Here is a 23130-nt window from a genome sequence, read left to right on the forward strand (position 1 = left end):
AAAGGGTGAAGGATTAGGTAACTATTTGAGCTCGCTGTTGAGGACAGCGAGCTCGAGCATTTTGTCGTCGTGCGGTGTTACCAAAACGGGAAGTCACGCTAATCCCAAAGCATCCTGATACATCTCGGCAACGGTACGCGACTCTGTGGGTGTAAATCCTTTGTGTGTGTGTGCATATTTTGTGTGGAATAGTTGAACGAATCCAGCGCCATAGGTGAATGAACAGGATACAAGCATGAATGACCCGTTCCGAACAAACAAAGTGTCACGTGCAACGATTTATAAATGAGTATGTGTAAGTGAGAACACGCAGAATTACATACGAACAAATGCAGATGCACGCAAACGAGCAGAAGTACTCAAATACTCATCTATGATCTGCCAGTGTTACTCCCATTGAAAGCCGTGGCTCGAGGGCCCGGCTCAGGCTTACAGATACCTCAAGCCGGGCCTTGAGCCCTTATGGGCCGTCCTCAAGGCTCGGCTTGGCCCGGCCTAAATGGGCTCGGCTTGGCTCGGCCCACGGCCTGAAGCCGGGCTTTGCACATCACTAGTTGCGTTTGTTTTCAAACATATCTGAATTGGGAATGAAGATCGGTGAGGTACTTATTCATACAAGATCTCAAATTGTCAGATCGAACTGTTCCTGTCAAACGAAGCCTCAAACTGTTCCTGTCATCAAACGAAGACCGTCTCCCTCAGCCTGAGAAAGATCGTGATCGCCGATCATAGTATCTGTAAGTGGACAGTGGTGTAGCGTGCAGTATGCGGTGATGTATCACCACGTCAAGCCAAGTATGCAGTGATATATCACCACGTCAAGCCAACGGCGCACGTTAAGCCAACGGCGCTGATATAACATGACCTCTCGCTAATGACAACAACTGATATATTATATGCCCAGGATGTTGTGCTCGAACATAAAATCCGCCCTCGCCCTCGCCAACCACCAAACACCCACTGTACAACATAATACCACTAGAACACTCCATGACGAAAGGAGAGCCGTACCCACGCCGGCGCTGTCGATATCCTAGAAGAATCAGTAGAAGCACCCAACACAACACGAAAACCCACGAAAACATCAAACAAACAGATAAAACCCCGCGAGTCCATATATTTCAACCTACATCTACTGACCCTTCTCATCGCAGCTTTCCTTTTGTGCTTACTGTGTTGTCCCACCAGACGATACGGGGAGTACGAGTCCGAATCACGCCACATCAGAGGATATCATTAATATACATACGAAAAAGGTGCAAATGACGAAAAATGTCCAACATAGGGTCTACGACCCCAAAGGACTCAATCTGATGCAAAAAAAAAAAAAAAAAAAAAGTATCGAGCTCGGCAGTGACTACAAGCTCCCCACTGCTGGGTTCTATGATTCTGCGTGAAAGCAGGTGAATTAATAATGTTGCCTGTGGTACATTGTGTAACTTCAATTGACTCACATTCATTCAGTCGTTCCCGCTTGGAATATTCTGCAGGAGGGCATGGACTCGTCGGAGCGTGTGCGTGCAAAGATTTGCGGCTGGAGGGCGAGCTGACACGGAATACCAAGGTTCATTTTAAGTACCAGTCTTGTTGCGTCCATAAAAAAGCTCAGCGGAAGCAATTGATTTCCTGTGTGCGAACTCCAAGATGACATATATATGAGCGACAATCAATCATTTTGCACAACTTCTAAGTGCAACATAAAAATTACAATACATGCCAAGTGTGTTATCCCTGCGTGTTTCTCTAATCTCATCATCGTACGCTTAGTAGTCAGCATCTTGCTGAATGAGCCCAAGGGCTGTTGCAGAGCGAGGCTTTATAGAGCACTTGAAGGGTTTAAGGTGGCTGGGAGTGTGTCTATCCAGACCAGCATCGGAGGTGATAAGATATGCGACACACCTGGCTGCACCTGATGAAGGGTCAAACTCAGGGGTGATCTCAACACCGTTCTCGACAACCTTAGAAATATCAAACACGGCCAGTGACATTGCAGTAGATATCCAGATGGATGCTTCAGCAAGATGGAGGCCTGTCCAATGAAAAGCAAGCGACTCAGAGAACTACTTTTAAATTTACGTGAGATAGGCGCACCTGGGCAAATACTGCCGAGCAGAAAGTTAGCATTCCGCTCCAAAACCAACTTTATGCTCACCGTCTACCAAAGCCGAAGCAGATCGTGCGAGGCTCTGTCTCAGGTTCCTTTCCATCCTTAGCCAAGAAGCGTTCAGGGTTGAATTGTAAGGGATTAGCATATGTCCGCGGATCGTGGAGCATGAACCTGTCGCAATTAAATGTATTGCATTCTGTTCATCAATGTAACATGGAAAAAAAGGGGGTACCAACCAGATATTAGGGAAGACTAGCGAACCTTTTGGAATATAATACCCGTCGTGGATATCGTCCTCAGCCACGCAGTGGGGGAAACCTGTGATTGAGATATCATGTTATCAAATAAATAATGTTATGAATGAGATCTACGTACCAGTAGGAGTGACAGCATGCCAGCGGAGAACTTCTTTGAAAAGCGCCTCAGTGTAGGGGAGGGAGTCCCGGTCTGCAAAGGAGGGAAGACGATCAGGACCGACGACAGCGTCAATTTCATCCTGAGCTTTCTTCTGCACATCAGGGAAAAGTGTCATAGCTAGAAAAAGTGCGTATATCGCAGAAACGGCCTGAGGAAATAGGTATAGTACTAAGAAAATTTGATGATTGTAAAATATATAGGGAGGGACCAACCGTGTCGGAACCACCACTGTATAGGGAAAAAACAGACCATTTCACGATATCGTCCTCTTCCACAGATAAAGCGCAGCCTTCCAAGAGATTCGAGGTGAAAGACATAGGGGCGATGCCATCAGCCTGTAAAATTCGAACTTCAACACATGATCACAAATCTGAACATTGGTCACCATTTGATCCTTGACGAACTTGTGGGGTGCAGAAACCATCTCTTCGAGGGTCTCGCGCCATTCACGTGCTAGGCGCTTGAAGCCAGCACCGGGGAACCACGCAGGGACCTTTGCCACTAAAATAGTAAGGTCATCAGAAGCAAACATCGGAATATATAACTTACAGAATGGTAAAATGTCAACCATAAAGGCACCGGGAGCTGTGGCCTGCGATACATTGGCCAAAGCGCGGTCTGCAAGGTCAATGAAGGGATCATTGTTCTCTTTCACTTCGTAACCATGAGAAATGCGCAGAATAACAGTGCCAACAGTGCTACAGTGAAAATTCAAGATGATGTTAATGCAAGGATAAATAGTACATGCTGTCGGATATGCTCTTGCAGTTGGTCGGGTTTGGCAAGGACACGCTTCATGAATCGGTGAGTCTCGACCTCCTCAATCTGGTTGTATACGTCCGCTGCAACGCGGCTACCAATGACGCGATGAAAGTTCTTGCGGTACCGGCGCCAACGGTCACCATAAGGGAGGAAAGGCAAAGAGTCCTTCCAGCCAACAAGTTCGCCAGCCATAGGAAGAACAGGACGGTCAGAGTACAAAGTGCTTTTTTTGTCCAGCATTTCCATTGCAGTCTTGACAGAGTTCAGCACAATGATGTGCCGCCCCAGAACCTCGATATGCGAGACATCACCTGCAGACAAGATTGTCGAAAATGCAAATTTTTGAAGAAACAGGAGGCACTCACCATACTTCTTGCCCCACTCAGCAAATGTGAGCCAAGGCTTGATGTGAGGCATGTCTAAGATGTTACCAAGGAGAGGCCACCCCCGGGGGCCAGGTGGATATGGTGTACGATTATTATTCTTGGCGAACACCTGCTTTACCAGATAGACTGCAACACTGGAAATGCATACTAGGTTCAGCCAAGTAACATTGATGGGTGTCAACATGGTCTACTATCAGAGGAAAAGCAACTCGAGAGCGGAGTTGTGGTGTAAGGCTGATAACGAGTACGAAGGGGAATGGTTTCGAGAACGGCGAAAATCAGACGTGTTTGCGATAGCGTGAAGTTTGGAAGGACTAGAAGTATTGGGAGAAGAACTTAGAGCCTTTCTGTCGTGCTTTGGAGCGGGAATCAACGTCTGAGTTCTCTAATTAGTAGGCATATACATGAGCTGCATTTATACGTCTGCGAGAGGTTCAGCTAAACCAGAATCGGCGCGAGGAGCATACGGGTATTTGGTATTTTCACTGCCGGTGAAGGACAGGAATGATAAGAGGAGTCCCCTCTTAGATAAATTTCATAATGAAAACTTACCGGCAACAAAGCGGAAGAGAGAACATGCCACCAGCCCTGTTCCAGATTGCTGCAAGGGGCCCCGTTAGTACCGGTCCGAAGTACTTCGGCTCCCAAGTCTCGAGAAATTACCTGACTCATCGAAGAGGTCCAGACCTCCAGCACTTCCAGCACCCTCGGCAAGTTATTTTCAATTCATGTATAAGGTCAAACTCCAAATTGATGTATCTGACATTGCATGGGGAGGTAGTGCCTTTATGGGCGTAGCGCCGACCAGGGTGATCGATTGTGCTGCGCAGGATTGAGGTCAACATTTACAGAGGTTCAACTCGCAAAAATTTTGCATTCAGTCGCGCTCGTTCTTATGGCGAGTTATGTATCGATGAGGGACACCAGCTGCCACATCGAAAGTTTGTCCATGAAGGACTCGAGACGCTCCACGGAGGACGGTATCAGCGATAAACTTTGGTTTCTCTTTCTTCCCCTTTCGCGAGCGACTGGGTTGCGGGTTTCGGGTGGCACTTCGACAGACGTTAAACAGTCCATGAAGAGAAGCTTCAGGATATATAGATCTGAACATAGAGGCAACTCACGCTGGTTCATGCACGTAAGCCGGCCGGGTCTCAATTTATCTTCTAGCATCAGTGTCTTTTCGGTTGAGGTGTTTGCTGAAATACGCTGGTGTCGGTCTTCTCATACCCCGAAGTACGCCATACTTTGCACCCGATATGATGTTGTGCGCGACAACGACAAAGTGACAAAGTGAACGCGTCGACGTCTCAGCAACGAGTTACGGCATCTAGTTCTCGCGTTCTTCCCACGGGCAAACGCGTCCTTGATGAAAAAAACTGACAAGGTCTATCATGGCACTATGGCCGAGTGGTTAAGGCGAGAGATTCGAATCATAGATATCTCTTACGGTTTCCGTGCGCAGGTTCAAATCCTGCTGGTGTCGCTTTTTGTTTCCAACCACCTATAGGACTGATCTTCCTTTTGCCAAAAATTGATTGCATCATCGCCTCACAATATCGTCATTTCTTGGCTATATATTTTGCTTTTCCAAAACTCTCTTCTCCTCTGATTACCTTTTGCAATTGTCTGTCGCTCTGGTGTAAGTCTGTTGCAAGGCTATATATTCACCAGCTGACGTCGATTCAGACGACACATCCGGGTTATTGAACGATTTCATCCGGGTTTGGTGCATCGAAAACTTCTTCTCGAGATCGCTAACCAAGATGTCTTTAGAAGCGTTGTGTGGTCGCCTGACGGCTAGCAACTTGTCTGCGCATCAAGATGACAAGACACTCAAGTTCTGGAACTCGTCTAACGGGAGCCAAGTCGGTCAACCCAGCACCGGTCACACTGAGCCTTAGAATATCAAATCAATCGCCATATCTTTTGATGGGTCCTTCGTTTCCACCGCTTCCAAAGACAAGAATGTGTGACTGTGGAACACGAAGACACACCAGCATATAGGACAGGCACTCGAACATATCGACGGGGTTGAATGTGTCGCGATCTCTCCCAGCGGAGAACTGCTTGTAAGTGGACATCCCGAGCGGAAGCTCCATATTTGGTCGATCGAGAAGATACTTCCCGCAGAGTTTGGGCCGGATCCCTCCTTTTTTGCGCAGTGCAGTCAGGTGAACTTGGAGCAAAAATGCGCTCGGACGACTCTTACAGGAGATCAATGGTCGGTCGGGCGACATTATCGCGTACAACACTCCACCGTGCATGCTGACATCTCTACCTGAAGACGAGATGCAGATGTGTGTCTCTAGGCTGCGAAATGCGGTCGCTGTGGAGTCGGCTTCGAAACTGTATACCCTCCTTGACAACCTCAACTTCTTTCGACTCGCAAACTCCAGACTGCAACTGCCTTGCATCGCATTTTCCGTCACAGAGGTCAGACGGAGGCCTGGTCAAGACGAGGACAAATGTTTCACTTATGATGTCAAGGCAGATGGTCTTCAAGACCTGCCAATCACCACAGCTAACAAACTGATTCAGTTCTCGCCGCACTGCAACACTGCAACACATCCTTGCAAAAGTACCACAGGTCACATGCAGCTCCTGCCGCACACTAGCACGTCATCCATACGTGATTTTAACCATGACGCAACACGGTACCAGAAATCAACTCGACAACCTCCGCGACACATTTAAGATCACATCATTTGGAATATATCGTAAGTAGTAGGTGTGATATTTCTCCCCAATATTTTGCTTCAAATCCCCAGCCTCTGTTTCATAATTATCTGGAAACTTATCCACACCGGGAATTTGGTGTCATGGGAAACTTTCACATGTCCTAAGTATAAGTATGTTCGGATGCTGGCTAGCAGGCAGGCACACACCGGTCACATGCATAGTCGCCTTGTACTTAATCGCCGCTCCAGACACCCATGCCCTGATATGTCGCATTGAAAGATCATCTGCCAGGTTACCCTCGGCTGTCCCAGTGTTTGGAACAAAAAACTTTCGGTGACGTGACATGATAATCCATTGCGCGTTCGTCTTTGCAGTATACTTTCACATTTTAACGTGCAAGTGAGAGCAGGGAATATGAACGCCTGGTCATCGCCCGTCAGCCTTCTTTGACCTCGGGGCATGTAGTGCCTTACAGATGATAATGATATCTGATTACAGGATGGGCTGTAGTGCGCCGAACAACCAGGCACATGCTCTTTCGAGCGAGTTCATTGTTTGAAGAATCAACGTGCGACGAGCGCTTCGCCGTGACATGTGAAGCTATGAAGAGTGGCAGTGACAATGAGTTCATGCTGTAATTAGCACTACAGCATGGTAGGAAGCTAAAAATTGCTAGAACCCGAACAGCCGCCTTCAGGTTGGTCTACACGGGTAAAACCCACCCATATATCATACCTGCAAGGTAACCATCGTCATCCCTAAAAAAAATGCCGCTTACCGTCTGAATCTGTCTCTTTGTCTAGGCCAACAAGGCATGTCAACGGTGGTTGATGCAGCAAAAAATGTGTTTCTGACTGTGAGAGGGCGACCTGCGTCAAGGCGGACGATACGAGGGCACAAAAGCGAAGTGGAGGCAGTTGCATTCTTCAAAGACAGTCAGCGGGTCGTCACTTGTTCAAAAGACACAACTCTGCGAATTTGGGACGTGCAGAAAGGAGCATTGATAGGAGGGTCATTTGAAGGACACAAGGACTGGGTGCGATCAGTCGCCGTATCCCCGGACGACAGGCGAATGGTCAGTGGGGGAAGGGATAAGAGGATCATCATGTGGGACGTCGAGAGCAAGCAGATGGTATTCGAACCGCTGGTGAAGCATACCCACTGGGTAGAGTCTGTGTGCTTCTCCCCCGATGGAAAGAGATTCGCCAGCGGGTCGCAAGACTTCACAGTTGTTGTATGGAACGCTGAGACTGGTGCAGTCATCACGACGCTCGACAGTCATCGTGGATCGGTATGGAGTGTGGCGTTTAGCCCAGATGGCCTAAAATTAGCCTCCGGTTCATCGGACTGTAGCATCCGAGTTTGGAATGCCGTCAACCCCGAGCTTCTCTTCGAGATTGACGCTCACAAAAATCCAGTTCGAAGTGTTGTGTGGTCGTCCGACGGCCAGCAACTTGTCTCTGCATCATATGGATCAGTCATGTTCTGGAATTCATCTAATGGAGACCAGAATGGTCTCACTTGCACCGGTCACACTGACTGGATCCGCTCGCTCGATATCTCTTCTGATAACTCCTTCATTGCCGCCGCCTCGGACGACAAGACTGTCCGACTGTGGAGTACAAAGACCCACAGAAATATAGGACAGGCACTCGAACACCTCGCTGGTCTCTTATGTGTTGCAATTTCTCCTGATGGGAAATGGCTCGTCAGCGGAGATAACGAAGGGAGGGTTTGGTTCTGGTTCTTGAAGAACATACTCAAGCAATACGAGGCAGAGGTAGAGCAACAGAGACAACTTACTAATCGGACTTCTGTGGGCTTATTTCCACTTCTCTCTCATGGGCCTGCGAGTCTCACTCGAGTTATCAGAAAACTCTGTCAACACATCTCATCCAAGTAAGTCTTCTTACTGCTAATTACAATACATGAACGATCATGCTCACAGTGACATTCAGGTATGCCCTCACCCATTATTCATCCGCCTGTCTAGTCACTGACATCGTTCGGCGTTTAGCCTAGCGATCGCGACAGCATAATCAAAAGTTCGTCAGACACTCCCGAAATCTCTAGCACTCAATCTAGATCCTCAGAATTCGACGTGAGCTGTTTGCCTTCAATGCTCTTTTTTATCACTGAACTTGACCATGATTCACGCAGTTCCTCGCTATAAATACGACCATTCGCGATGCAGGATACTTTCATACACCTGAAGAGCTGCTAGTCCAAGAGATCGATGCCGATAACAACAATTCTGACTCCTACGCCAATCGCTCAATTGTAAGGGCGCGAATTTTCGACTGGGACAATGCGCTTCAAGACGCAGTCAAGGTAGGGCGTTGTACATATCTCGACTCGTTGAACACAGGTTGACTGACTCCTTGATGACATAGTCAATTTCCATTCAACCCTCGTTAATGGGCTACATCTCTAAGGGCATTGCTCTATGCGGCAACGACCAGGTTTTAGATGCCATGGAAGCTTTTGATCTCGCGTTCGTATTTTCGAATCGTGATCCAATGAATATCGATCTTTTACTATTGATCAAGGTATGCCACTCTCAGCACTATCTTTAATAGACGGTCTTTCATACTAAGACTTCAATCTAATGTGGTCAAGGCTGTTGCGCTTTTCAATGCAGGTCGCCATGATGAGGCAATGCGGCGAGTTCAAGACCTCGCAACCGCTTGTCAACAATTAGATACACTTTCTTGTAGGGTCGTTGAGGTGAGCTTCTTGTTAAACCTCGCGAGAGCTCTCATTTTAACATACCCTCCCTAGGCATATCTACTCGTGCAGCTTGCAACAATCGACTTCCAGAGTGGACAGTACAACGAAGCCGCGGATCAATTCACAGCAAACATTAACACCATAACCCGCTTGTTCTTGCACGCAGCACTTTTGGAACCTAGATGGAAGATTTTCACACTGGTGCGTCCTTACGAAGCGGGAGAGGTCACTTTTACTAATTGATTATGTGCGCTGGGTAGCTCTTCGGCTGGGACTTTGACTCGTTGTGGCAAACTGTCAACCAAAGACGGTGTGACTCGTTACTCCGCGCTGGTCGACTGACCGAAGCGGTCGAATCTCATCAATACATGATGAGCAGGATTAGCGACGCTGCGAAGGACAGCTGCCTTGAATGGTCTACCAGTAAATAATTTAAGGTGTCGAATAACCGAACATTGATACTCATAGTGATGCCAATTAGCCTTCAAACAAGACTGCACTGCACGCTGTGTTGCGAAGGCACACATGGATGTTTCTGCGAGCAATCATGAGATGGCCGTCAAACTCTATTCGGCAGCGATTGAGATGGATTCCTCGAGTCACTACCTCTTTACACACCGCAGTCGAGCAAAGTTGGGACTAGGCTTATATGCGGATGCCCTTCACGACGCGGAAAAGGTGCTGACAATATCATTTATCAAGCAATTGTACTGATTGTGCTGAATCACAGGTCATCGAACTCGACCCTTCGTCTCATGTTGGGTATAAATTACAACATGCAGCGCTTCATGAAGCACAACGCTATGATGAAGCAGTCATAGCCTTCAAAACCATGCTCTCCAAGTTGGAAAATGCATCTGACCCGCAGACACAAAGTAAGCACTGAATAACTCGTGTCAGCGTGAAAATGATGAAGTATTTCTCCAGAGCTGCGTCAGCAGTATGTCAGTCCGCCTGAAGTCGAAGATGCTGTTCGAAAAACTGTCCACTCTCACCTGGAAAGTGCCCCACTTCGTCTAGTCAACACTTCCACTGGGCGGTTATGCGATCGACAGGCACAGACAAATACCTTCAAGACGAGCACAGAGTACAAAAAGCTCTTGTCGTCATCAATAAAGCATCCGCACCTTCAAATGGAGTCCATCGAGGAAGCAGTGGAGATGTACTTCCGTTGGGTCATGCTATCACACAGGTGGGAAAACGAGGAGCCACGGTTACCCGACATCGAGGACAAGGTCGTGTATGATTTGGATCCAATTGGGACCGTGGTGAAGTTGCAGACATTCTGCAAACTCGCTCGTAACGCGGGGTATCTCTGGGCCTGGAGTGATACGTGCTGTATAGATCAGAACAACAATGTTGAACTCCAACGATCAGTCAACTCCATGTTCGTTTGGTATCGCCGCTCGGCTCTTACGATCATCTACCTGTCGGACGTCCCGCCTTTGTCGACGTCTGGGGCACTCGCAGCCAGCACTTGGAACACGCGAGGATGGACTGTTCAGGAATTTCTGGCTCCTGCAGTCGTTCTCTTCTACCAAGCAGATTGGACGTTATATCTCAATGACCACTCTCCCAACCATAAGGAGTCTGTTGCTATCATGCAGGAGTTGGAGGATTCGACAGGGATAGATGCACAGACTCTCGTCGCCTTCAGCCCGGGCATGACAGGCGCGCGAGAGAAACTGCGATGGGCGTCTACGCGTGCCACCACGTTGCAGGAAGACATCGCGTACTCATTATTTGGCATTTTCGGCCTCCACCTACCTGTAATCTACGGCGAGGGGAAACAACATGCGCTTGGTCGGCTCTTACAGGAAATCGTCGCTCAGTCGGGAGACATCACTGCCCTGGATTGGGTCGGAAAAGCATCCGAGTTCCACAGTTGTCTACCAGCCGACATGTCCGCATACAACCCTCCCACATCCACACCGCCATTTCTATCTGAAGACCAGATACAGACATCGGTCTCGTCGCTGCAAAATGCAATTGTTGTGAAGCTTGCTTCAACACTGTATGCCAGGCTTGGCGACCTAACCGCCCCTCGTTTCATGACACGTAGACTGCACTTGCATTGCATTGCATTTCCTGTCACAGAAGTCAGAGGGGGACGAGGTCAAGACCGTGAGACACATCTCACTTATGAAATCAAAGCAGAAGGGCTTCAAGACATGTTAATCACCACAGAAGACAGGTTGACTCAGTTCTCGCGGACAAGATCTCCTCGGCAGCGATATTTGCTCGTCCGTCCATGGAATCGTTATGACCTCGAGCTGCCTGACCTTGCGGACGATCCGCAGAACGTGGACGATTTGTCAGATTCGGAATCTCTGTCAGACGGATCGTACAATGGGTCTCCTGGAGACAATGAGCCAGTTGATTCAGAATCTCACTTGCGAGCGTTGAGGTTGGTCGTCCGACTTGGACAACCTTTTGGCGCACTTTTGCTAGTGCAGCAGCGCGGTGGGGAGTACAAGAGGATCGCGTCAGATCACAATATCAACGCACAAGTGAAGGACATGGCTGCTGTTCATGATATGATGGATGTCAGGACGCTAGAGATATTATAACTGCATTCTTTGACGCGTTGTCACTTATACATTGACGATACATGCACGGAATGATACCCCCTGGACCTTTTTATCTAACATATGTAAGAACGTTCAATCCCGCGAAACCAAAAGCAATGCTTTACGGGGGCCAGGGGACATTGGCAGTGCCAGAAACGGGCACTCGTTCCATTGCAGGTGCCTCTTGGAGAAAATGAGCAGGCTACGCAGCAGTAACTGAGCACTCACCACGCTCTCACTGTGGGGGAGCAAGCAGCCTAGACTCGTCCCATTTTGGACACTTGCAAGTCTTCCATGGTGCTCTGCACAAATAGCAAAACTCTGTCTTGCATCGGCAGGTCATATGGTAACACCCCATGCTAAGCTCGATCATCTGAGCGCAGCCTGGGCAGCGTGACCATCCTGAGGCACGGCTTAGCTTGAGCACTCCCTCATTCTCTGCATCGGGAATGCAGGAGTGGGTTAATCTTCTGTAGTACCTCCCGCGACATTTTGCACATGTCATCGTTGTACATTTAGGGGATGGGCATGTAAAGACCTTAACCGCCGAATCCCCCTCGTGTAAGGGTCCGAGGAAACGGCTGCACGTGGATTCAACACAGTACACACGCTTCAGCGTCCCAAATTCCTGAGCCTTGAGTTCAAACTCGGTGAGGACTGCCTGCGTCAAGTGAGGCCGAACTTGGGGGAGCGGAACGTTTTGATGACAACATCGAGGAGGATAGAGGCGCTCATCGCGCATTGCTGACCGGAATAGGTCGGTGATGCAGCCGATATCGAAAAAGTGATTACACGGTGCCCGAACTTCCTCTCCGAAGATGGGATCCTGACAGATCACACATTTGTGACCAGTAGCTCTGCTTGTTATGGTAAGGTCAGTATAAACAGTACACCAGTATCGTAACATGTCTAACCGAGGAGTAGCTCTGACTGTAATAGTTGGCGCCCGACCTGGATTTGGTGTGTTCTGGCCGCTCGATACGGGCGTCGAAAGAAAGGAGTCAAGCAATTCACTCCATGTTTGTGTCTTTGATGTAGTACTGCTAGAATTCTCGTCAGGGAGTCGAGGGCAGTATTATACTCGCAAGCGTACTTTCTGATGGCGGATTTAGGGGCAACAGCTTGCTCCACGACTGTTGCTGCCCTGCTGATAGTGTTAGCCTCGGTGAATTCCGCAATATACAGTCTCACCTAGGCACAGGATCAGGCTCCCCAATAGCAAGTCGCTGGGCAAGTGCCTGATCAGCATTGAACTCCGCAAGTTCTCGAGCATTCTGTATCAACAATGTGAAAGCAACTTCACGATCTGAGAGCCCCTTTCTTCGATGCCTTCTATTATCATATAATGCCTGCAGTCTCTCGACGTCCGAAAGACCCAGTTCAGCGATCATACGAGTAAGATCTTCCTCATGGTTGTCTATTTCTCTTGAACTAGGGAGCGGTCGTGGTCGTGAGGGACCGGCAACGTTCATGGTGGCAAGAGAGAGAGAACTAAATCTGTAATTATTTTGTCCAGGACCATTAGTAGCCCCTAATGATATCATATACCCAGATATCCGTTGTTTGCGAGTCTGCGCTCAAACCAAATACGCTGTTCAAAATCTCGTCAAGTCCTTCATCTTCAGCATGTTCTTGTAGGGCTAGGGTACCTTACTCGACCGTAAACCTCTGCCTGTATTCGCTTATCCATCCCCGATGTCAAACACAGCTTGCGATGTTATAGTCGACGAGTGGCCGCATCTGGATTCACGTCCACTTGATGATCATACGATAGGTTAGACCTGGCAGGGGTCAAGGACATGGGTTATGTTCATAATATGATAGACGTCAGGACGCTAAAGATGTTCTGGTTGTGTCCATTTCAAAAAACGGGGAACTCTTTAGTTTTCATTCATACCTTAACAGCACCTATATGGAACAATTCTCTTGCATAATCAACTGCGTCGGCACTTGCAGGTCTTCCACCGTGCTCTGCACAGATAGCAGAACTCTGTCTTACATCGGCAGGTCATGTGGTAACACCCCGTGCTAAGCTCGACTACCTGAGCACAGCCTGGACAGCGTGACCATCCTGAGGCGCGGCTTAGCGTGAGTACTCCTTCAGTCTCTGCATCGAGATTGCAGAAGTGGGTGAATCTTCTGTATCTCCCGCGGCATTTCCCACATGTCGTTGTCGTGCATTTAGGGGACGGGCACTTAAACGCCTTGCTCGAATTCCCCTCGTGTAAGGGCCCGAGAAAACGGCTGCAAGTGGATTCAACACAATACACGCGCTTCAGGGTCCCAAATTCTTGAGCTTTGAGTTCAAACTCTGCGAGGACTACCTGCGTCAAGTGAGGTCGAACTCGTAAGAGTGGAATGTTCAGATGACAACATCGAGGAGGATACAGGAGCTCGTCGCGCAGTGCTGACTGGAATAGGTTGATGATGCAGCCGATGTCATAAAAGTGACCACATGGTGTTTGAACCTCCTCTCCAAAGATGGGATCCCGACAGATCACACAGGCGTGACCTGTAGCCCTGGTTATGGTGGTTTCAGTAACAGTACACTAGAATCATAACATGTCTCACCGAGGAGGAACTCTAGTCCGACTGGTCGTGATAGTTGGCGCTTGAACTGGATTTGGTCTAGTCTGACCACGCCATATGGACGTCAGATGAAAGGAATCAAGCAATGTATGTATCCTTGATGTGATGCTAAAATTCACGTCAGAAAGTCGAGGGAAGCATTAAAATCGCAAGCGTACTTTGTTGCCGGCTTGTTTACCTGTGTTTGTACCTTTGTCATGGTGGATTCCGCATGGGGCCTTCCAGGCACAGGTTCCGGTTCACCTCCTTCCACAGCATGAGCTTGCTGCACAACTGTTGCCGGCCTGCTTATCAGTGTTAGCTTTGGTGGATTCCGCAATAAATATGCTTCCTTGCCTATGTGCAGGACCAGCCTCCCCACCTCTGTCAACAGCAAGCCGTTGGGCCAGTTCCTGATCAGCATTGAACTCTGCAAGTTCTCGAGCGTTCTGCATCAACAATGCGAAAGCAACTTCATGGTCAGAGAGCCCCACTCCATGACGCTCCCTGATATCATATGAAGTTTGCAACCTCTCGATGTCAGAAAGACCGAGTTGAGCGACCATATAGGCAAGATCCTCATCATAGTTATCCATTTCTCTTGGACCAGGGACAGGGTGTGGTCGTAAAGGGCCAGCAACGTTCATGGAGGCAGGAGAGAAAGAACCAAGCCTGTGGAGCGCCATCATTGAAACCCAAGTACGTCCGTTAGTAACCCTAATATTATCATACACCCACCGAGCCTGGACCTTCACTCACTATCTGTCGTCACCGGTTTGCGATCTGATTCGTGTTCACCGAGGCTAGACCGGTGTCTTGCGGAATTCTGGACTACTTGTTCACATTCTCACACATCGTTATCGCGTTTGACCTTGGCAATCGTGATCCGTCTAGAGAAGATACCCAGTATCTCAAGTGGCGTTGTGGAGTGATTACCCCTGCGTGGGCTGCAATATACGCTTCGATCCAACTGTAGCAGTGTTCCATCACAGTCGGACCATACCTACGATGGAGCAAGGTAGTGAGGACAGCTGTTTGGATGTTGGCCGCATCGCGTCCTTGGTGGCATATACTTGCCATTGCGTAGCCACCGGCACCGAAACACATCAAAGCATTCGCCGATAAATATTCAGAAACAGGCCAGCGATGCAGTATCCTTGTTCAACACGTCTCCGCCATGGAATCACAGGATGATAAGTACAAGGAGAAACCACTCACAAGTGGCCTCGCATGGAAGCAGCAACGTCAATTGTTGCACTCATGTTAGCCATCTGATGTAGGAGGTATACGCACAGGCAAAATGGCCATCACGATTTGGGCAAACCAACACATACTGACCAATACCATACTTCAGTAGACATGCATACCACATGCGTACCTCGGAGGGCGGAAATGGCACACAATCTACGCACGGGGTATGGTGTCGTCATTCTATTTGCGGTCGACATCAGAACTGCAGCTGGGCGGCGAGTCTACGGCATCCCTCGAAAAATTGTTGCAACACACATCCACGGTCTTGGATATTCATCCCAGTTCAGAAAGCTCACCTCCCCTCCACTACCTCGGTGGTACACAAATTCCCTTCACAAATTCCCTTCTGTTTGTACATCGGCCGCTGGAAAATCGATGTATCCTTTCCCAGTGTGATCCCCGGGGAGGTAGAATGTTGCACGGTCCGCCTTGGTAAGCGGCAGGTCGCACATGAGGCGGGTGGGGAGGTCAGGCTGTTGCACGCGCGTGAGGGTGAGGTAGAAATAGAGGTGGAATATAAAGGCGCCGTGCAGGACAGAAGCAGCACAAGAAGAGAGAGATGTCAGCACTTGCTCAAAGAAAATGGACAACTGAGAGAAGAACGAACGTGGAATATTGGAAGGATAAAACAAACAAATTTAGAAACAGCGAAGCACTTACATTCGGAATATACAACCTGCCAAATGCTACCATGCCCCCCTTGTCCTGCGCTGTCTCGATCGCAGTCTGTCGTGTGTACCCGCCTGCGCTAATAAATACGCCGCTCTTTCCCTCCTCACACCATATTTGACGCAGAAAATCGTTGCTACTCTGCGGTGGTGCGTCCACGTCTATGTTGCCGCCGACGCGTGGCTCTGTGACGTGGAGGTAGGCGAGGTTGCGTTTTCGGAGCTCGCGTACGAGGTAGGAGAATTGTGGGATTGGGTTGGCAGATCCCATGTCTGTACGAGAGTCAGTAAAGTACGACTGTAACGACTGATTGAGAAGAGATAGAACACACCTTGAAAGGGACTCCATGGACTCAACCTGATGCCGACCCTCTCAGCGCCGACCTCCTTGACTAGCGCATCCGCAATCTCAATCGCAAACCTTGCTCGCTTCTCGATACTCCCGCCCCATCCATCCTCTCGGGTATTACTCGCCTCTTGCAAGAACTGGTCAATGAGATATCCATTTGCACCATGGATTTCAACGCCATCGAAGCCTGCTGCTACGGCATTCCTGGTGGCAGTAACATAAGCGTCGATATAAGTTTTTATCTCCGGCTCCGTGAGGGCATGTGGGACAGGAACAGGGTCGGTGGAAAGTGGGATAGGGGAAGCAGATACAAACGGGGAGTTATTCTCCTTGGAGAGGACATCCGGGATTGCTGCCCTCCCAAGCGCCCACAGCTGGCAAAAAATAAAGCTACCCTTCTCATGCACGGCATCCGTGACTTTTTTCCATCCTTCAACCTGCTCTTGTGTATAGATGCCGGGGACGAAGTCCATCCCGCCAGCAGCTTGGGAGATGAAGGTGGCCTCAGAGACTAGGAGTGTTCCAGTGACGGAGCCACGTTGTGCATAGTAGGTTGCTGCATGGGGCCCAGGGACGTGGCTGGAGTAGCCACGAAACCGGGTGAGGGGGGCGAGGACGATGCGGTGGCTAAGGTCCATGTGCCCTACTTGGATGGGCGTGAAGAGGGTGGATGTCATCGTGGGCCAGGTGAGTAAGGTGCGTAAGGACTGTCTTGTGCCATGGGAGATATAAGTACTCAGGCCTTTGCGCATAATGCACAGTCATGGGTCGGCCGCCATGGCCCATGAGGAAACCTTCCCACACAACGATACGTCGATCGATGCACTCTGCCATCCGTGAAATATTACGTGAAGCTTGAATGTGACTCCCAGTGGGATTTCGATAACCCATAGACTGTCTTGCACGATGTATCTGGGACTCTGTCAGAACCCAGTTCGCGTGAGCATGCACGCACGGCATGTGACTTTGAAGAAGGAGTCGCTCTCGCACCGATACCACATTGAAGACTTGGACTGCTGGTAGATATGAAGTCCACCCGATGATCCTTCGCTCTCCAGTTGGAACACGTCATAGGCGGCCTAAGTAGGCGGTGTTTACCCATAGCTTAGTACCGAGCCGCCCGCACCGATGCCATGTTCCCCGCAAAATATTTGAAATTTGGCCTGTGAGACAAACAAATTTACATGTCTCCTCCATGGGATCGCAAGATGATAAACACCTCTTTTACAGCCCAAACCACACATGGACCTCACGTCAAAGTGGTAACATCAAAGTTGCTGCACTCATGTCATCCGTGTGATTTTGCTGGTAGACCACATCAGCGAGCATGTATACTACCATCAAGCGAACAATCATACAAACCAATTAACACACTTACCATTGATAGACCCCAGTCGTTGGCGCAGATGCACATACCCCATACGTACCTCAGGAGGCGAAAATGGCTCACAACTTGCGCACGGGGTATGGTGTCGTAGCCTACATTCTATTTGCGGCCGACGTCAGCACTGCATCTAAGCGGCAGGTCTATGAAAGTCTTCATCTCCCCTGAAACACACCTCCCGATCTTGGCTGTTCAGAAACGTTCACCTTCGCAATCTTGGCCTTCACACCTTCCGTTCTGTTGGTATATCTGCAGCTGGAAAATCAACGTATCCCTTCTCAGTGAGATCGCCAGCGAGGTAAAATGTTGCGCGGTCGGGTTTAGCAAGCGGCAGGTCGTACATGAGTCGGGCAGGGAGGTCAGGCTGTTGGAAAAGCATGGAAATTAGGTACCGATAGAGGTGAAATACGAAAAAGATCGACCACAGGTGCAGGAAGAAATATGACAGCACACATGGGCAATGAAAATGGACGAAGAATAACGAAAGAGCACATTGAAAGGATAAAACAAACTCAGGAACAGAAGGACTTACATTCGGAATATACAACCTGCCAAATGCTATCATGTCCCCCTTCTCTTGTGCTGTCTCTATCGCAGTCTGTCGTGTGTACCCACCTGCACTAATAAACACGCCATTCTTTCCCTCCTTGCACCATATTTGTCGCAGAAAGTCGTTGCTACTCTGCGGTGGTGCGTCCACGTCTATGTTGCCGCCGACGCGTGGTTCTGTGATGTGGAGGTAGGCGAGGTTGTGCTTTCGGAGCTCGCGTACGAGGTAGGAGAATTGTGGGATTGGGTTGGCAGATCCCATGTCTGTGCGAGAGTTAGTAAAGTACGACTGTAACGATGGATTTAAGATATTTGAAACGCACCTTGAAATGGACTCCATGGGCTCAACCTAATACTGACCCTCTCAGTGCCGACCTCCTTGACTACCGCATCCACAACCTCAATCGCAAACCTCGCTCGCTTCTCGATACTCCCACCCCACTCATCCTCTCGGGTATTGCTCACCTCTTGCAAGAACTGATCGATGAGGTATCCGTTTGCACCATGGATTTCGACGCCATCGAAGCCTGCTGCGATAGCGTTCCTGGCACCAGTAACATAAGCGTCGATATAAGTTTTTATCTCTGGCTCTGTGAGGGCATGCGGGACTGAGTTAGGGCGGATGGAAAGTGGGATGGGAGAGGCAGATACAAGTGGGGAGTTATTCTCCTTGAGGAGGGCATCCGGGACTGCTGCCCTCCCAAGTGCCCACAGCTGGCAAAAAATGAAGCTGCCCTTCTCATGCACGGCATCCGTGACCTTTTCCCATCCGTCTATCTGTTCCTGCGTGTAGATGCCTGGGACGAATTCCCTCCCGCCAGCAGCCCGAGATATGAAGGTGGCCTCTGAGACGAGGAGTGTTCCGGGGACGGATGCACGCTGCGCATAGTAGGTAGCTGCATGGGGACTGGGAACGTGGGTGGGGTAGGCGCGAACACGAGTGAGGGGGGCGAGGACGATACGGTGGCTGACATTCATGCGGCCCACTTGGATGGGCGTGAAGAGGGCGGGCGTCATCATGGGCCCAGTGAGCAAGGTGCATAAGGGCGATCTTAAGCCATGGGAGATATACATGCTGGCACTCAGGCTTCAGGCCCCATAACAGGTAGTCTCCCGTAGGCAGACCAAATATAATGAAGATAGTTGTTCCTTCTTCATTAGTCGGCCGCCATAAGGAAGCCTTCTCACCGTGACACAAATGTGGATGTTGATGCGACCATGTCTATTAACTTGCATCCCGCATCCCGCAACCCGCAAAATATTTCGTGAAGTTTGATGTTGGGTTGGTGCCCTCCGAAGACGGAAAATACATTGATGGTGTTCGGGCCGGGAATGGGTCGTCTACCAAACGGAAAGAAACTGACACCGCCAGGACAGCGAACGAACAGGCTCCGAGGAAAAAGAAGTATAAATAAGAAGAGTTTGCTGAGATTGTGCAGGCAGAAGAGGTGACACGGCAGAAGGGGGTGGATGTACGTTGCGGAGGTTGGAGCAAAGAAATTTTGATATCATGAGGGCCAAGATCAAATTGGCGAACCTGAGAAGTTACGTAACCAGAAGGGGGTGTTGAGTAAATGAAGTGGGGTGTTTTCCAGTTGAACCTGAATCACTTTCCAAATGACGACTTCTAGGACTTCAGATCGACTGGCACGCAACCGACGCAGGAGAAAGACTTAAGCATGTTCAAGTTTGGAACGTGATTTCTTCCTGCAGAGCTACTTTGTGTCTACGGCAAATCTATGGGTTGAGCGTATGATTTAACTTGGAAAGCATGGTGTTATATGCCTCGATTGCTTCATCATATAATTGCACCCCATGGAGTGCTGCGTGCTTCAATTTGTACCCTAGGTGGCTCGAGGGGTTGAGTTCGATAACCTATGTATTGGTGTTAACAGCACAGGTGCAAGACTACCACAGATATCGTCCGCACCTTTTCTGCGTCTTCAAGGGCCTCTGCATAGAGGTGTCGTTCCAGCCTTCCTTGACTGCGGTGTGCAAAGAAAAAGTCGTATGAGGAATCCAGCCCGAATGCTGTGGAAAGTATGTTCTCGATAGACCAGAGCCGAACATTTCCATCGTCATCTCCACTCACGAGCAGTTCTTCATTAGGAGAAATTGCGACGCAGCGAAGCAAGTGTGCGCGATGGAGTACCTTTCCTATCTGCTGGCGTGACTTTACGCTCCACAGCAGTATAGTCTGGTCGAGGGAGGCAGTAGCAATGAAAGTGCCATCAGAAGACATGGCGAGCGAGTAGATGCAGTCACTGTGACCGATGCAAGGTTGCCCAATCTGGTCTCCATTAGAAGAGTCCCAGAACTTGATTGTTTTGTCGAATGACGCAGAGACAAGTTGCTGGCCGTCAGGCGACCACACAACGCTTCGAACCAACTGTTGGTGGGCGTTAATTTCGAGAAGAAGTTCAGCGTTATCAGTGCGCCAAACTAGGATGGTATGATCTGCTGATCCAGAGGCTAATTTGAGCCCATCGGGGCTGAATGCGACACTATGCACCGAATAACGATGACGGTCAAGTGTTGCAAGGACAGTGCCAGTCTCCGCATCCCATACAACGACTGTGGAGTCATCCGAACCGCTTGCAAGTCTCTTGCCATCAACAGAGAAGCACACTGAGTACACCCAGCTTGTATGCTTCACTAGTGGACCAAACACCATCTGCTTGCTCTTAACGTCCCAGACGATGATGGTGGCATCATTTCCACAACTCGCAATTAGCCTATCATCTGGGGACACGGCAACTGATTGCACCCAGTCCTCATGTCCCACGAGTATCCCTCCCGATACTCTTCGACCTTTCTGCAAATCCCAAATGCGCAAGGTGTGGTCCCATGAGCCAGTGACGACCCGTCGACTATCTTGGAAGAATGCCACCGCCCACACTTTATTTGAGTGTCCTTGCATTGTCAAGTGCGCCAGCGCCACCACAGCCAAGTGTTCTGGCACCAGTTGCTCAACTTGCTCTTGCGTCTGCGCAGGTGTGAACCTCCCTCTCAAAGTGAGATAGGCGTTTCTTGCTACATCAAGCATCCTAGGCCTTGGCATGTCGCAGTGATCTAGACAGAGAGTTATATGGTCAATAGCAAAATTTGAAGTTGACGAGGGGCGTACTATCTGGGGGATATATATCGTTGCGTTATCATCGATGCTGTGCGAACATGTATAAGAAAGGCTGTACCAAGTGGTATCACAACTAGGACCCCGCAAACTCAAGTGCGTCCAATTAGCAAAACGGCATAAACGCGGCCCCACACACGGTTTGAATGAAAGAAGCCATACCGAAATTTAAGCATTCAAAGCTTCAGGTTTTTTCGGGGATCCTTGTTGTCTTCTAGCCAGGGCCGAACATGACCAGGTAGCCTCCTGTGGGCAGACCAAACACAATGAAGATAGTCGTTCCTTCTTCTTCTCACCGTGACACAATTATGGATATCGATGCCTATCGATGCACCCTGCCACCCGCAAAATTATTATGTGGGGTTTGAATCAAGTTTGAATGTAACAGGAGATTTTGATGGACCGTCGCGCCAATTTGCCTGAGGCTCAGCGCTCAGAGCCCGGTTCGTGTGCATATAGGCATGACATGTAACTTCGAAGAACAGTGTCACACCGACAATGGACATCTGGGCCGAAGTCCACCCGATGATGATTCAGCAAGTGAGATAAGTCACTGGTCAAACTGAGTTTGAATTATAATTTTTGCGACGCGTTCTTCCTGCTCATGCACATATGGATCGTGACTCACTCATTCAAGCAATCCATAATATCATTATGCTTCCCTTGACGACGTTGCTGGTAGCGGTATTCTTCTAGCAGCAATATCTTAAATCGGGACCGTGACGATCCACAAATACGTTTTGGCCTTCAACATATGCGTCTCATTCCTATTTTGTGCGACAGACCTGAATCGCTGCACCATGCAGCAGTTTTACGAGGTGGCTAGTTCATTTCACCTACTACTACCGGTGTGGGCGGACGCGCCCCTCCAATACCTAATTCGGATTCGAGTCAGCCCTGTTGTCGTGCAAGGTGAAATGGTCACCCACAAAGATATCCTATCGATCACCTTGCGTCCATTCTTACTTGAACTCGTTGCCTTTCGTTCAATATCTGGAATTCAGACCGAGGTGTAGTCAATACCGGGAGATATATTCCAACTATGATTCAAGGCGGGCGGGCTTAAGACCTGCTCATCTCTATGGAAGACAGGTTGATTCAATTCTCTTCGGCAAGGCTTACTTGGCAGATATTCCCGCTTGTTCGTCGTAGACCTCGGGCTGCCTGACTTTGCAGAGGATGATCCGCTGTCGATGATTAGTTAGGGCCCGGGTCTCCGCAACACTAGCGAGACTCGAGGTTAATCGTTCGCCATGGACAACCCCTTGGACGTCAGGATGCTAGACTATATTGTAGCTGGAATAATGGATCTCTGACATGTTTTCAATCATACCTTGACAGCGGCGTCACATGGCGTATAGAACTATCAATAGTGATCACGCCCTTTTGCAGCGATGTCACATGAGGTGAGTCGCACACATAGCCTCACGACATGAATGAAAGAAGCCATACTGAAATTCAAACACTAGAAGCTTCAATTTTTTGGGGGGCCTTGGTTACGAGCCCAACGGTGGACACAAGCTTCAAGTTCCCACGGCAATGGCGGGTTCAAGATCCTTCTCTGTTCCGCACAA

At 49.2% G+C, this 23130-nt stretch overlaps 6 protein-coding genes and 1 non-coding gene across 7 annotated transcripts; 2 read left to right on the top strand and 5 right to left on the bottom strand.

The window, feature by feature from the left end:
* Positions 1-1763: 1763 nt before the first annotated feature.
* On the bottom strand, positions 1764-3856 carry DEU56DRAFT_901816 (cytochrome P450; the record flags this gene model as incomplete). Its single annotated transcript, XM_041356565.1, has 12 exons — positions 1764-1857; positions 1900-2029; positions 2092-2102; positions 2153-2278; positions 2344-2425; positions 2483-2672; positions 2737-2859; positions 2910-3025; positions 3074-3178; positions 3210-3222; positions 3269-3597; positions 3652-3856. 12 exons carry the CDS (start codon positions 3854-3856, stop codon positions 1764-1766), a joined length of 1524 nt encoding a protein of 507 aa, XP_041207707.1.
* Positions 3857-5068: 1212 nt separating this feature from the next.
* Positions 5069-5158, top strand: DEU56DRAFT_t67. Its single transcript has one exon. It is a non-coding gene; the product is annotated as a tRNA-Ser (tRNA).
* A 1852-nt stretch (positions 5159-7010) lies between these two features.
* On the top strand, positions 7011-9892 carry DEU56DRAFT_395038 (WD40-repeat-containing domain protein). Its single transcript, XM_041346007.1, has 11 exons — positions 7011-7096; positions 7158-8170; positions 8227-8253; positions 8372-8399; positions 8448-8455; positions 8515-8685; positions 8748-8903; positions 8974-9081; positions 9136-9285; positions 9345-9762; positions 9815-9892. Exons 2-10 carry the CDS (start codon positions 7169-7171, stop codon positions 9513-9515), a joined length of 1821 nt encoding a protein of 606 aa, XP_041207708.1. The 5' UTR covers positions 7011-7096; positions 7158-7168; the 3' UTR covers positions 9516-9762; positions 9815-9892.
* Positions 9893-11749: 1857 nt separating this feature from the next.
* DEU56DRAFT_395303 (uncharacterized protein) lies at positions 11750-13422 on the bottom strand. The gene is made up of 6 exons (XM_041346010.1): positions 13304-13422; positions 12846-13245; positions 12748-12798; positions 12569-12697; positions 11883-12511; positions 11750-11837 (listed from the first exon to the last, which is right to left on the bottom strand). Exons 2-5 carry the CDS (start codon positions 13196-13198, stop codon positions 11890-11892), a joined length of 1155 nt encoding a protein of 384 aa, XP_041207709.1. The 5' UTR covers positions 13199-13245; positions 13304-13422; the 3' UTR covers positions 11750-11837; positions 11883-11889.
* On the bottom strand, positions 13423-15232 carry DEU56DRAFT_395162 (uncharacterized protein). The gene is made up of 4 exons (XM_041346008.1): positions 14580-15232; positions 14402-14527; positions 14226-14351; positions 13423-14174 (listed from the first exon to the last, which is right to left on the bottom strand). The coding sequence occupies exons 1-4, from the start codon at positions 14909-14911 to the stop codon at positions 13589-13591; spliced, it is 1170 nt and encodes a 389-aa protein (XP_041207710.1). The 5' UTR covers positions 14912-15232; the 3' UTR covers positions 13423-13588.
* Positions 15233-15805: 573 nt separating this feature from the next.
* On the bottom strand, positions 15806-17167 carry DEU56DRAFT_737896 (NADH:flavin oxidoreductase/NADH oxidase; the record flags this gene model as incomplete). The annotated part of the gene is made up of 3 exons (XM_041348618.1): positions 15806-15946; positions 16134-16414; positions 16474-17167. The coding sequence occupies 3 exons, from the start codon at positions 17165-17167 to the stop codon at positions 15806-15808; spliced, it is 1116 nt and encodes a 371-aa protein (XP_041207711.1).
* A 930-nt stretch (positions 17168-18097) lies between these two features.
* DEU56DRAFT_913369 (NADH:flavin oxidoreductase/NADH oxidase) lies at positions 18098-19440 on the bottom strand (the record flags this gene model as incomplete). Its single annotated transcript, XM_041357513.1, has 3 exons — positions 18098-18238; positions 18407-18687; positions 18747-19440. The coding sequence occupies 3 exons, from the start codon at positions 19438-19440 to the stop codon at positions 18098-18100; spliced, it is 1116 nt and encodes a 371-aa protein (XP_041207712.1).
* Positions 19441-23130: the final 3690 nt, after the last annotated feature.

Source organism: Suillus clintonianus (genome assembly GCF_016758775.1).
Source record: "Suillus clintonianus strain FC179 chromosome Unknown DEU56scaffold_42, whole genome shotgun sequence".
In the NCBI taxonomy this organism is placed as follows: domain Eukaryota; kingdom Fungi; phylum Basidiomycota; class Agaricomycetes; order Boletales; family Suillaceae; genus Suillus; species Suillus clintonianus.